This window comes from Epithele typhae (genome assembly GCF_022376455.1).
Source record: "Epithele typhae strain CBS 203.58 chromosome Unknown BXZ73scaffold_25, whole genome shotgun sequence".
Lineage (NCBI taxonomy): Eukaryota > Fungi > Basidiomycota > Agaricomycetes > Polyporales > Epitheliaceae > Epithele > Epithele typhae.
Genome location: NW_025954216.1, coordinates 188,076 through 201,222, shown reverse-complemented (window position 1 = coordinate 201,222; position 13,147 = coordinate 188,076). Strand labels below are relative to the sequence as shown.

General features: G+C 59.9%; 5 protein-coding genes across 5 annotated transcripts; 3 read left to right on the top strand and 2 right to left on the bottom strand.

Annotated features, from left to right (window-relative positions):
• Positions 1–178: 178 nt before the first annotated feature.
• Positions 179–1,144, top strand: BXZ73DRAFT_77683 (uncharacterized protein; the record flags this gene model as incomplete). The annotated part of the gene is made up of 4 exons (XM_048022715.1): positions 179–222; positions 483–724; positions 890–1,001; positions 1,075–1,144. 4 exons carry the CDS (start codon positions 179–181, stop codon positions 1,142–1,144), a joined length of 468 nt encoding a protein of 155 aa, XP_047877719.1.
• Positions 1,145–1,490: 346 nt separating this feature from the next.
• Positions 1,491–3,007, bottom strand: BXZ73DRAFT_90088 (Clavaminate synthase-like protein; the record flags this gene model as incomplete). Its single annotated transcript, XM_048025501.1, has 5 exons — positions 1,491–1,670; positions 1,728–1,922; positions 2,018–2,626; positions 2,681–2,743; positions 2,801–3,007. 5 exons carry the CDS (start codon positions 3,005–3,007, stop codon positions 1,491–1,493), a joined length of 1,254 nt encoding a protein of 417 aa, XP_047877718.1.
• Positions 3,008–3,990: 983 nt separating this feature from the next.
• Positions 3,991–5,727, top strand: BXZ73DRAFT_101567 (uncharacterized protein; the record flags this gene model as incomplete). The annotated part of the gene is made up of 14 exons (XM_048014950.1): positions 3,991–4,040; positions 4,097–4,109; positions 4,168–4,222; positions 4,274–4,327; positions 4,414–4,610; positions 4,666–4,710; positions 4,761–4,817; positions 4,875–4,934; positions 4,992–5,079; positions 5,131–5,174; positions 5,230–5,255; positions 5,314–5,334; positions 5,399–5,600; positions 5,677–5,727. The coding sequence occupies 14 exons, from the start codon at positions 3,991–3,993 to the stop codon at positions 5,725–5,727; spliced, it is 963 nt and encodes a 320-aa protein (XP_047877717.1).
• A 1,978-nt stretch (positions 5,728–7,705) lies between these two features.
• BXZ73DRAFT_101566 (xanthine/uracil permease) lies at positions 7,706–10,280 on the top strand (the record flags this gene model as incomplete). The annotated part of the gene is made up of 15 exons (XM_048014949.1): positions 7,706–7,973; positions 8,033–8,125; positions 8,178–8,252; positions 8,306–8,346; positions 8,396–8,498; positions 8,557–8,646; positions 8,700–9,039; positions 9,093–9,139; positions 9,199–9,213; positions 9,264–9,370; positions 9,431–9,496; positions 9,558–9,672; positions 9,733–9,785; positions 9,845–10,040; positions 10,114–10,280. The coding sequence occupies 15 exons, from the start codon at positions 7,706–7,708 to the stop codon at positions 10,278–10,280; spliced, it is 1,776 nt and encodes a 591-aa protein (XP_047877716.1).
• Positions 10,281–10,558: 278 nt separating this feature from the next.
• BXZ73DRAFT_101565 (cytochrome P450) lies at positions 10,559–12,895 on the bottom strand (the record flags this gene model as incomplete). The annotated part of the gene is made up of 12 exons (XM_048014948.1): positions 10,559–10,710; positions 10,781–10,809; positions 10,871–10,903; positions 10,966–11,199; positions 11,293–11,523; positions 11,583–11,649; positions 11,704–11,954; positions 12,036–12,214; positions 12,274–12,415; positions 12,467–12,558; positions 12,611–12,708; positions 12,757–12,895. 12 exons carry the CDS (start codon positions 12,893–12,895, stop codon positions 10,559–10,561), a joined length of 1,647 nt encoding a protein of 548 aa, XP_047877715.1.
• Between the last annotated feature and the right edge of the window lie 252 nt (positions 12,896–13,147).

Here is a 13,147-nt window from a genome sequence, read left to right as displayed (position 1 = left end):
CAGCAAGCGGGCCCCACAGGCCTCGCACGCGACGCCCACTCGACCACTTACTCCTCCGCAACCTCCTGCTTCCCTGGCATATGCTTCGCGCCAATTCAAGCACGCACGGGCGCAGCGGCGGGCGCCCTCCTTGAATCCGTAATCCGTCGGCGCGGGGCGGCCCACAGCGCGGAGGACAATGGCCGCCGCGCCCGCAGCCCTCGGCGCAGCGCTGGCGAGGCTGTACGTGTCGGACGCACGCTCGAGTACGTCCTTGTTCTTGTCCTCGACGAAGAACAATACCACTCTTCACTTTCCTCCTCCTCTGCTCTACCGGTCACGATTCGGTGGCGCCGTTTCTATACCACCCGGGAACGTCGCCTGTGGGATGCTTGTTCGACGAGGGGTTGGTGAAACCAGGTCTTGTGAAGCCAACTAGTGATTGCGCGCGCATGTGGTACGCTTTCTCTCTTGACATTGTCTTCTATTTTTCCGCCTGTCAGGCGGTCGTTACTGCGCCTTCGGCCATGTCTGGATCTCACAATGCAGGCTGCGGGTAGTGGCTACACCGTAAATGGCTTTGAATATTACCTCGGTGGTCGGAGACAGCAACAAATTACGACGTGCACGAACGGAGATTGCATGGATAGACTGGGCGAGGTCATGTACAGTATGGTCCGATATCAGTTAATGCATCTGCACTACACTACCATAAAATCTCCGCCAGTAGACATCACTTGCGAAGGTACATCAGCTAATGTTAATACTACGGACAGCAATCGGTCATGGTGGTGGAGATTGGATTTAAGCCCATAGGTTTGCAGCCAAGCCAAGTGTCCGTAGGCTACTGAACGCCCGGTTTGCAGCCCCAGGTGATCCCAGGAATGCTTACTTGCATGACCAACGCAAGCACTCAGTACTCAGTACTTGGACCAGTTGTCCGCGCGCACTATCACCGCGGAGGACGTCGAATTCGACAAGAACGAGGCGAAGGCCGAGATGATGCGCGAGAGCGCGAGCAGGTGCGTCTGAGGTTGCGCGCGTCGTCGGCCGCAGAGGGGTCACTTGCCACTCAAGTACTCACGCTTGGGATAGGACTCACATTGGCCACGTCCCGCATGATTACTCGGACAGCGCAAGGGCGCGGTGTTGCGCAAGGGATTGAGTGGGGTATCACCTCAACAAACGAAACGGTAGCGCCATGGTCAAAACCAGGTGTACATTTCGGCCGGTCTCCCAGATTGAAAGTCTCCCGCGCGGCTCATCGGCGTGTACTTAGAACGCCGCAAGAGTTCATTCAATTACACCTCGCAGCTCCACTGTCCCCAAGCTGACGTGACATTGCACGCCAAAGGTCGATCTATCGTGGTACATTCAACTCACACTTCCACATCGGTCGCGCTCGCTGTCGAAAACATTGGTTTGAAACCCGATGAACGCATGCACTACTGTACAATGTGATGTTCTACCGCCTCAATCTGACGAACGCACTCCGCCAACGCGCCCCCCACTCACGCGTACTGGGCCACGTCCTCGGCGGTAGGCCCCACCGGCTCGTCGGACGCAGCGAGGTTGCACTGGTGGAACGCGCGGACCTGGTCCGGCTTGAACGCGCCGACGACCGAGTGGAGCACGCCGCGGTTGTGGAACAGCACCAAGTCGTTCTCGCGCCAGTCGTGGGGGTAGACCATCTGCCGTGGCACAGAATCGGGTCAGCGCGACTCGAAAAGAACAAGAAGCCAGCGTACCGAGGGCGCGATCGCAGGGCGCTGCATCTTGTACAGCAGGTCCCGGACCTCCTTCAGGTCCGTCAGGTGGGCGCCGTCGGGATAGAGCGCGCCGTCGCGCGAGGCGCCTGCCGGGAGCGGATCGATGAAGAGCTCGCGCACACCGCACGGGTGGACCTGGAAGTGCAGCTCGCCCGTGACGGGGTTCTTCCACAGCTGTCGAGCGCGCGCACCCGGCGCATCAGCATGCCGATCGGGACGGAGGGGGGACAACGCGACGAGCAGAAAGCCCGAAAGGAGCGGACACGCACGATCGGATAGACCTTGATCTTGGCCTCCTCCCAGGGCGGGAGGTCGTCGTTCGGCATTTCGAGGCCCTCGGACATGATGCCGAGCCCGGTGGGGAGCGCGTGCGCGGGAGCCATCCACACGTACGGGTGCGGGTTGTACTTGACGCGGGCGCGGACGACGACGCTCTTGAGCTCGGGGGGCAGGAGGTTGAACATCGTCCGGCCGCTGACGAACGCGGTCGTGCCGAGGGGGACCTCGAGCTCGTCGCCGGTGCCGTCGTCGTAGCGCACGGTCTGGTGCGGGCCCTTGGGCACGATCTTGCCGTACAGCGTCGTCACGCGCGGCGGGCTGAGGTTGTAGAGCGCGGCGTCGATGTGCCAACGGTAGAAGCGCGTGAAGCCTTTCTCAGTGTCTTCCTCGGAAACGCGCGTCTTGTGGAAGGTGATGTGCGAGGGGTGCTTGAGCTTGGCCTCGGCGAGCCCCTCGTGGTTGTAGACGGTGCCGTTGCCGATGAGTTGTACCTGGGGCACGCGGGGGATGGTCTTGAGGTCGGGGTGGAGGATGGACTTCTTGTCGGCTTCGGTCTTGTTGTTCCCGTGCCCATAGTTCTCAGAGGACGGATCGAAGGCCTATAGAGATCACATTAGAGGCGCGGTAAATGAAGTAAACGCCCATATACACGCCTTGGTCAAAGCGTATTGCTGCTCGGGAGTGAGTTCCACGTCCCGGAAAAGGAGCACGCTGTGCTGTTGACCTATGATTGAGAGACCATCTTATGATCGTTGACAACAGCATAGGCGCACCTTGTACAAGAGATCATGGATCTCCTTGAGTTGTTCATCTGACATCTCGCCAGGGTGGACACCCTTGACCTCCCTCCCAAATTCGTTGAACTTGCTTGCATCGGCGGAGGGGGGAAGGGGAAGGGGGTCAATTCGATGGCCATGATGAAGTGCGAGAGTGTCGTCTATGGGATGTGCTGTGGATGGAGGGGAACGGATGGAGAGCATGGAATTGAGGAGCATACAGTATATGTATGTGCGCGAGGACGTGCTCGGAACTCGGGGGATGTCCATTACTGGGCGGTTCTCCCACGCTTCTGCGCCGCTGGCACGCGGGGACGCAGACACTGGGTCCGTTATGATCAGTATCAAGAAGCCGCAGACGGGCCGGGGCGAGACACGTTGGGGCGAGTCCTTCGTCGAATTCGGCTAAGTCCCGAGCTGCCTAGACGAGCGAAGGGATGAGTAGATACCATATGCAGACCCGAGGGTGCTCGGCAGAATCGCTGTGACTGAGGGCGTGGCAGATGGGGAGCTATGGAAGCAGGAACCTCGGCGGAACACGCCTGCTTGGCCGCATGCGCGCTGTTTCCTGCAAAACGAGTGACTGCGCGCGTGACTGGCGAGACAAGCGCTCTGTGGCCGTGACCGTCCTTGCCGAGAAACTTCATCCGTGACGAGTGACACAAACTCAAGGTTGAAATGAACCCTGTTCAGGTCCTCGAAAGCCGCGACTGAAACGCGGATGCCACGACTCTGCATCTTCTCTCCTCTGATCCAGGAGCGGTTCTGTGGGTTCTCACCTCGATTCACCAACCGACAATACGTCGAGCAGATCGAACGTTGACGCCGCACCAGCATGTACGACTCACGAGGTGCGACCAGGGCTTGTCTATCTTGACATTCATTCACGCCCCCCGCCACACAGCCCTCCTTCGCATGGGAACACCCGTCCCACACCCGCTCCGACCCAACCTTCTCCCGCAGCCCGTCCCCCGACCACTCTTTGGGCGCTCTTCCCGAACGCGCAATCTGTGCCACGAAGCCGCCGATTTCCCATTGCACCGGAGTTCCCATGCCCAGAACCAGCGGCGCCCCGCGTGGATCCGGAAGTACTTATAGACTGCGCGTGTTCTAGAGCGCTGCTGTAGTCGCCGTCTCCAGCCAGAGTGCCCGCGCCCCCAGCTGCACTTGCACCACCGCGCGCAACCATGGCTAACCAGACCGCCCTTCCCGCGATCCCATCCGACATTGCGTTCATGTGAGTGACACGTTTCTGTGCGCTTACCCGCCACGACCTGACGCCGTGCATCATAGAACGGGGCCGACGGTGAATCGTCAACGTACCGGTTCTATGCACGCTCTAATGCCTCGTTGCCTATCATTAGATGCTCGGGATTTGCCTCAACTGGGGATTCATGGGCATTCTGCTGGTGCAGACGTGTAAGCAGGGCCGCTAACCGTTAATTCGATCCTTATCGCCGCCCTTCTCAGATTTCTACCATTTGACCTTCAAGGACACGGACCAGCGGGCGATCAGGTTTCTAGGTAGCCTCAATAACCTGTCTGATTACCTGAATGACCTTGACGTAACCCTTCTAGTGTACGGCCTTTTCCTGCTGGACGTGCTGCAGACCGCGCTGGTTACCGCCGACGCGTTCCATTGGTTCGTCTTCGGATTTGGGAACTGGCGACGCTCGACGACACCTTCATCAATTCGTGGGATGTGCCCTTCCTCGACGCCGTCATAGCCACGGTTGTCCAGACATTCTACTGCTGGCGCATCTGGATCCTGTCCAAGTCCCTCATTTTCCCTGTCTTTATTTTCTTGGTGCGCCAACTTCTGCCTCGGCACTTGCGATCGACTCATCATCCACGAATATTAGGTCTCTCTCACCCAGTGCGGTGCCGGAATCGCTACTGCGGTCAAGGTGCGCTGACAGCACGCTCTGTACTCGTCCAATACTTATGACGACGATAGGCGTTCAAAGGTCACAAGCTCTCGTTGATCGGCATTGAAGAGGTGGCAGAACAGACAGTCAGTCCTCGAAACTATACACACGGATCCCACTTGCGCTAACGAGAGTGATATTAGACTTGGCTCGTTGCCAGCGTCGTCGCCGATATTCTGATTACCGCAGTCATGAGCTTCACGGTACTGAGTCTAGCTGTTTTTGTGTGTGATATGCACTGACTGTTTTCCTCCGAGCAGCTCATTCGTTCGCGCTCGAGAACTATATCCGCAAAGAGCACCATCGATCGCATCGTGCGGATCACAGTCGAGACCAACATGCTCACTGGTACGCGGCTCAACTTACCGGGCTGAATTGCTACCCACCCTGTTGCAACAGCTGGCGTCGCGATCATCGCACTGGGCCTTTACCTTGGTTTTCCCGTACGTTGACGACTGCCAGTACGCGTGCCTTGAGCCTCATGCTCCCCACCCACAGAACCACTCCACATTCGTTGTACCTCCGTACGTGTCCATCTCCCCACGTCCAGCACCACGCGCTGACCCGTTCCACGCCGCACAGTACCGCTATCTTCGGGAAGCTGTGAGTCATCTTCTCCCGTCGCACCGCGCGGCGCTTGCTGATGCGCCATCTCTCGAAACCGCAGCTATTCAAACTGCCTGGTCGCCGTCCTCAACAACCGCCGGCTCCCGTCCGGCGGCAAAACCTCCTCATCCGCCCACGTCACGAGCGGCAGCTCGAACGCGCACTCCTTCCGGCTCCCCGCCACCTCCCAGACCGATACCATCCGGGTCGAGGTCCTCCGGCAGACGGACAAAGACACCGACCTGGAGCTCGACGACCTGCCGGTGCGTGTTGTTCAGTCCGCCCGTTGATAGATCGTACCTGGGGCTGACGGTTCTGACACGGCCGCGTCCCCTGCAGAGGCCTTCCGACTCGAAGCAGAAGCAGTTCGACAACAGCATGCGGGTCTAGCTGACTGCTGACCGCTGACCGCTGACTGACGGCGGCGCGGCGATACCGGGATCTCTGACACGGTCGCGCTGTCCGTCGGGCTCCGGGGCGGTGGAGGCCGCGTGTTATGGTAACTTATTGAATGCGCGTGTCGGCGGGGAGCCGGCCCGCGCCGCACCATGACTGCGTTGACGGTCGGGTCCCCTCGCCAGACTCCGGTCTTCTGGTGGGAGATGTACTATGCTATTCTCGGAAGGGACTTTGCTTGACTGTATCGGGGCGTTCTGTAGATCTATGTGTACCGCTCATCACTCTTCTTGTATGTAGATCACCTGCTCTGAAAACATCATCATGATAATAGTCGACCTAACTTCTTCCGTCGTCCGTCTTCGCTCTTCGCAGGCGCCGAGCGCAAGTGAGCTGCCGCCGCGAAGGTTGTGGTTCGTCGAGCGCCGGGTGTGCCGGATCTCTCCGAGCTCGAGGTTTCCGTTCCCGCGCGGCGCTTCTGCCTATTGCAGCCTCCGTTTTCTCTCTCCCGGTATTATGTGATCCCCGTGGGGGCCGTCGGCTATCAATATATCACGGTCTGGCCAAGTTAGAGCACGGCGCCTTCTAGCGAACATCATGAGAAATGGTGTGTGCACGCGGTCGCGTGTTTCCCCCCGAGATTGCGATCATTGAATACAGTCGCGCTGCGCAGTGCGCAAGTCGCCACTCGCGACGAAGGGCAACGGGGACGTGATTAGTAGTGGAGGTCCCTGACGCGTTGGGTTTCCCCAGGTCTCTCCCCGGACCCCTCGTCGAGCCGTCGCGCGCGCGTCACCACGAGACTCGCCTACATAGGGTAAGGACTAGGCTGCGGCGGGCGAGGCACGAGGAATGGGCGAGAAGGCGCGGCGAGGTGTGCCGACCCAGTCCTGCGAGAAGCCTCGAAATCTTTCGGGAAAACTGCAGGCCTGTGCCCCCTCGAGACAAGAAGCACCGGGTCATCCACCAGGGTGCGCTCCTGCGGGCCACCTATCGCAACCAGTGCGAGCGGGCACGCTGTATAGACATTCAAATTGCTTCAGGGGCGTGCGGTATGATGTTCCGAAAGAATACTGCTAGCTTCGGATGATCTTTCTCTGGCAGCTTGATTCCACGCCCTTTACAAACGTTGATGGCTGACACATTGGGCAGGGCTGATTGTATGGAGTTCCGTGAGAAGGGAAACCCTGGTGAGATGGGAACAAGTAGAGAGGTTACCACTTGAAATACCCGCATGTGCGTGGCCCGACAGCTTCATTCTGCCAAAGCTGGCTATGAACTGTCGCCCACGCATTCCGACTGAGCAACCTAAGCGCTCGGAGGTGAGTTACGTTGGCACATCGTGGCGTTCGATTGCAATCTCGGCAGGACTTCGGCGCTCTCTGGTTTCGATCTCCGCCATAACGGTTCTCCTCCGGATGTGCAGAGTGATCCTCTCTTCGTTCCCGCTTGCGATTGCGAAAGCAGCGTGCGCATGTCCGGGATGCGGTAAGATGGAGCCCTGAAGAAGCCTGTCACTTGTACATATGTAAGCCCGAAGCTGATCGGATGTGACCTTTTGCCAGCTTCTGCACACTTATATCGATGTGCGCCTCGGAGTGGTCGGGGGCCTGGACGCTCTTGCCACCTCCGCCGCCCCCGCCGCCTCTCCGCCGGTCGCTGTCTCGCCATCGGAACGATCATGCTGCGCTGTCTCTGTCTAGCTCTGCCCAACTCTCCAGGGCCACACTGACACGCCCGGGGGTTGGTCGCTGCAGCAGATCCGCCATATGGGGCGGCGAGGCCGGTCACGCCGCGCGGCGTCTCACAGATGGCACGACGTGGGTAACGCCCTGGGCCCACCCTCGCGGGTGTGCTTCGCGGGCGTGGGCGGATCACGTCCACCCTTAAGTATTCCACGCAGCTCGAAGCTCGAAGCTGCTGCCGCCCCTGCATCTCTCCTCGCCGCCCAGCCGCGGCGCCCTCCGACGCCATGAACGACTCCCAGCCCAAGGCGACCTCCTCACCAGACTCCTCCTCACCCAAGCAAGGCCTTCGGTCTCGCGCCGCCCTTGCCAAGCGCAAGCTCACCACTCGACACGGGTGGATCGGAGATTACGACTACGCCTGGCTGTGCCTCCCCTCCCTCCCGTTCTCCAAGCGCTCCCGGCGCCCCCCGCCCTTCTATGCACTGGATGCAGAACTCCCCCTTCTCTTGGCAATCTTCACCGGCTTCCAACATGCACTTGCCATGCTCGCTGGTACGAACGATACCCTGCCTTGAGGTGCGGTGTGAGCGATGGCTCACTCTATCGGACAGGTCTCATTACCCCGCCCATCATCTTCGCAAGCGCCCTCAGCCTCGATAGTGCGACGTCGGCGTATATGATCTCGGCGTCTCTGATCGGAGCTGGTAGGCGGTTCTTTGTTTGCCCTCGCAATTACGTCCTGAATACACGGCCCAGGCATTTTGAGTTTGGTGCAGCTCTCGCGCATCCCGCTCTTCGGTGGATACTACCTCGGAACAGGGCTCATTTCAGGTGCGCATCTTCCATAGCGCCGTTTCCCCTTCGCCTTCTGACGATGGGTGCAGTTGTCGGGACGAGTTTCTCTACTCTATCCACCGCGAATGCCGTAAGCTCGTTTTATGTCGCCATCTCTCATTTGCTGAATATCATGCAAGATCTTCGACGCCATGTATTCCGACGGCACTTGTTCGTCTACCACCGCTTCAGACGGGACCGTCACTCGGGACGCATGCCCGGATGCATACGGAAAACTCCTGGGTCCGTGGAGCCTCTCGTTGTCCGTCGAGTTTGCGCTCACGAATGCAACTGCATACAGGAACGTCTCTCATCTGTGCCTTCCTCGAAATCGGTCTAGCCTTCGTCCCCCCGCGTATTCTCAAGCGCATATTCCCTCCCATCGTAACGGGTACGCATGACCCATCCTTTCCATCGTAGAACATGCGTTGATATGATCTACAGGCACTGTCATTCTGCTCATCGGCGCCTCGCTTGTGGGCAGCTCAGGCGTCCCCAACTGGGGCGGCGGCTCGAACGGGTGCCAGAACTTCCCCACCAGCGGCATCTTCGAGCTCTGCCCGACGACCCTCGCCCCGCGGCCGCTCCCCTGGGGCTCGCCGGAGTTCATCGGCCTCGGTTTCCTGTCCTTCATCAGCATCATCCTCACGGAACTCTTCGGCTCGCCTTTCTTGAAGAACATCAGCATCATCGTCGGCCTCGCCGTCGGCTGCATCGTCTCGGGCGCGGCGGGGTACATCGACGGGTCGAGCATTAAGACGTCCCCGGTGATCACGTTCCTATGGTCAGTGTGTTGTGTTTGGTCTTACGGCCTTCGGGGCTCATGCCGCCGAACAGGGTACACACATTTAAGATCTCGGTCTACCCGCCTGCTATCCTACCCAGTGAGTCTCGTCGCCTTCTCGATTCCTGATGTCCTGTATCTCATGTCTATTTGCAACAGTGCTCGCGGTCTACGGTATGCGCCCGGTCGTTGTTATGCGGGCAAACCCTAACTCTGCTTCACAGTATCCTTGGCAATGGAAGCCACGGGTGACATCACGGCCTCGGCTGAAGTTTCGCGTTTGCCAGTAGACGGCATCGAGTTTGACTCGCGCGTCCAAGGAGGGATTCTGGTCAGTGCTTATCATCTTTTGCCTATGTTTCGATGTAACAGGCTAACATGTGCGTTGTAGAGCGACGGTGTTGGCGGGTTCCTCTCTGCACTCTTTACAGTCACGCCTCTCTCCATCTTCGCTCAGGTTCGCTATCCGTCTTTGCTTTACATCTTGCGTACATGATGTCTGACGCGTTCCACCTCAGAACAACGGGGTTATTGCCATCACCCGGTGTGCGAACCGCTCGGCAGGGCGCTGGTGCTGCGCCTTCCTCATCCTCTTCGGCGTTCTCGGCAAGATTTCCGGGTTCTTCCTCGCCAGTACGTGCTTCCTTCTGTCTATCCGTTGCGCATATACTCACGTCCCCTCTCCCAATGCAGTCCCGAACCCAGTCCTTGGCGGTGTCACGACCTTCCTCTTTGCCACCGTCGCGGTACGCCCAGCGTGTGACCGTTCTCACTCCATGCATCAGAACTGACCCCTGAACGACAGGTGTCGGGCGTACGCGTGCTTTCCTACGCCGAGTTCACCCGCAGGGACCGGTTCGTGCTCGCCGCGGCGCTCTCCTTCGGCCTCGGGGACCTGCTCGTGCCCGGCATCTTCACGCACCTCTTCGACGGCGTGGACAACCCGAGCAGCGGCCTGCAGGGCCTCTTCAACTCGATCACGATCATCCTGAGCACCCCCTGTGCGTCTTCCTCTCCTCCCCGCCTCTGCCCCGTGAGCTGACGAGACTGCCCTCGGCCGTGTTTCGGCTGCAGTCCTGGCCGCGGGCATCGTCGCGTCGCTGCTCAACGTCATCCTCCCGCGGGAGGACGAGGCCGCCGCCGTCGAGGACGGGTACGATTCCGAGGCCCGAGAGTCCAGCGAACTCGAGGCGCAGAGGAATGGTAGGGGCTCGAGCGAGGGCAAGATGGAGGAGGCATAGAAAAACACGACCGGTGCACGACGTTGAACATGCTTCGCGACGAGGGTTTCGTTTCATGGCTTAATTACTTGTGGCTCTTTAATCGGACGCTCCTCCTTCGGCGTGCGCTCGTAGGGGCGCATTCCGTGAAGGGGGACTGGGAAGTGAGGCTGTTCCCGCCTAGGGGCGGAGGTTCGGTACATACTATCTGGTTTGAGTTGTGATGATTATCCTGTATCATTGGCTGCACGACATCGAGTGGGCAGGCAGCTATTCGACCCCACTCAGTCCCATCCGCCTCACGACTTGATCGCCTTCACGAACAGCCGCATCTCGGGCTTGTCGCTGTCGTAGCCCATCGTGGGGTACAGGACGGCCGACGCGTTCCACGTGACCTCCTTGTCCGTCAGCGCGAAGGAGAACACGGGCAGGAGCGTCGCCAGGATGACCTCTGCGGAACGGACGCAAGAACACGCGTAAGAAAAGGGCGCGAGGTTCACCGACACACACGGCGCACGCACTCATCTCGGCCTGGGAGAACTTGAACCCACTGTGCGCGCGACGCCGTCAGCGGACGCTCCTCCCTCTGCGAGAGACCGGCGGACACTCACATGCACGACGTCGACCCGGCCGAGAACGTCATCCTGCGAAACGAACGCCGGCGCGCCGTCAGTCCGATTCCCGAGGGACGCGGGAAAGCGCTCACAGGTGCGCGTACACGCCCGGCACGCGCGCGCCTTCGAGCGCGGCGGGCAGCGCGGCAAGCCAGCGCTCGGGGCGCCACGCGGCGGCGTCGTCGCCCCAGAGCGCGCGGTCGACGTTGCTCGCCTGGAGGTTCAGGAGGACGAGCGTGCCGCGGGAGACGGCGAGCTCGTGGACGGGCCGGCCGTCGCGCGCGCGGAGCGGCTGCGCGAGCGGGATCGCGGTGTCCGTGCTCGCCCTGTCGCGCGCGCGCGGGAAGCGGGAGGGGGGTCAGCATCGATGGTCGAGAGTGAGGAGAGCGGGCGGGGCGAGGAGGGGGGGAGAGACGCACATGCGGCCGGTGATGGGCACGGGCGCGTGCAGGCGGAGGGTCTCGCGGCAGACGGCGTCGAGGTAGGGGAGCTTGACGAGGTCCTCGTACGAGAGGTCGGAGCGGTCGGCGCCTTGGGCTTCGACGAGCTCCTTCCGGAGCTTGTCCTGCACGTCTGGGTGGCCCGCGAGGAGGAGGAGGATGCGGGAGAGCGCGTTCGAGGTCGTGTCCATGCCCGCGAGGATGAACGTCCTAGAACGGCAACAGCGCTTGAGTATCGGAGTGCGCAACACGGGAAAGGGGCTTCGTACGAGACCTGCGCGATGATCTCGTCGTCGCTCATCTTCTCGTGCTCGGTGGCGGCCATGTTCGCCTTGACTGCGTCGCGCGCTCGTCAGTCCTTCGTGCATGACGCGCTGCACTACTACTCACGGCAGATGCTCATGATATCCTTGCCCTCGCCGATCTCGTGCGCGAGCGCTTCGTCACCCCCCTCGAGGGCGCGCTTCTTCTCCGCAATGATCTCCCGCGAGCGGCGCTCCATAGTTTCGCTTATGTCAAGCAGCTTGTTCGTGTCCGGAAGAGGGAGCATACGCCACAAGCGGCGCATGGCGGATGTGGAGAGATACTCGGACATCTTCTGGGTGGAAAGCTGGAGAACGTTGCACCGCATGAGCACGGGGCTGGAGGGTGTGGGGGTGTCAAAATAAGCATGCGGGATCGAGTGGAGTGATAGAACACGGGACGAGGAAAGTAGAACTAACAAGAACAGCTTCACAGATTCTGCGAACTCGTCCGTGGAGTCCTCGGAGAAGTTATCAAACGAATACCCGAGACCGGCTTGACCGAGCATTTCGAGAGTGGTGCGGGCCATCCAGGCGTTGACGTCCATACCTTTGACGGGATCAGCCTCAGGGACGCGTTTGCCCATAGCGTCGTTCAACTACGTGGGACCCTCGTTAGTATGATTCCTGGCTTCGCAAGAGACCAAGTGTAACATACCCTGTGCGCAACCATGTAGAAAATATGGGTCATGTCGCGGAGATGTGCTGAAGAAAAGACAGGGTTGAGGAGCTTCCGTTGCCGCTTGTGCTGGTCGCCAAGAGTGGTGAGGACCCCCGGACCGAGAAGGAAAGGCAATTCGCTGTGGTATTTCGTGAGCGCGTTCGCCCCATGACGTAAGCAGAGCACGCACGCTGAGGGGGTGATGAACTTGGGGAAATTGTCCATGTCCTTGATGAGCATATGGTGTATAGCCTTGGGGTCGTGGGTGACAATCACTGGTCGCTGCAAGGAAGATAAATGAAGTCATTGCGGACCGCAGATCGGGACGGCGGACCTCGATGGGGAACTTGATAAGATATGCAGAGCCATAGGTGGTCGCCCAGTCAGTCCATGCCTTCCAGCTATGACGTGTGGAGATGGAAGGCATATGTCCTGAAGGAAATCAGGAGGTGAATTCGGAAGCGGCTGAAACGGGCGTACCCATGAACCAGTGGTCAGCTGGGGGGCCTGGGATGTTGTCTTCGGGGAGCCGGGCGAGGCATGTGCGGTAGATGGCACGGAGAACGAAAGCAGCCACGAGCACTGCCGCAGCCTGGAACGGTGACGGAGAAAGCGGCATGGCGGGGCAGGAGACGATGAGCGGACTCAGCAAAGGTCTATACCAACTTCGGGCGCTCCAGAATGGTGCCACGACCCAGACCCGTGCGCGGAGTGACGAGAACGGACGCCACGCCCGTGATTGTGCAGGTCAATATTGAATTGTCGTTGAGCGTGTCAACTGCGCGTGCAAGCGAGACGAGCGACGTACGTACGTAATCCCAGACAACCAATCGGTCGCCGCAGGTGGGCCACCTTATGTCAGCCATGGCAG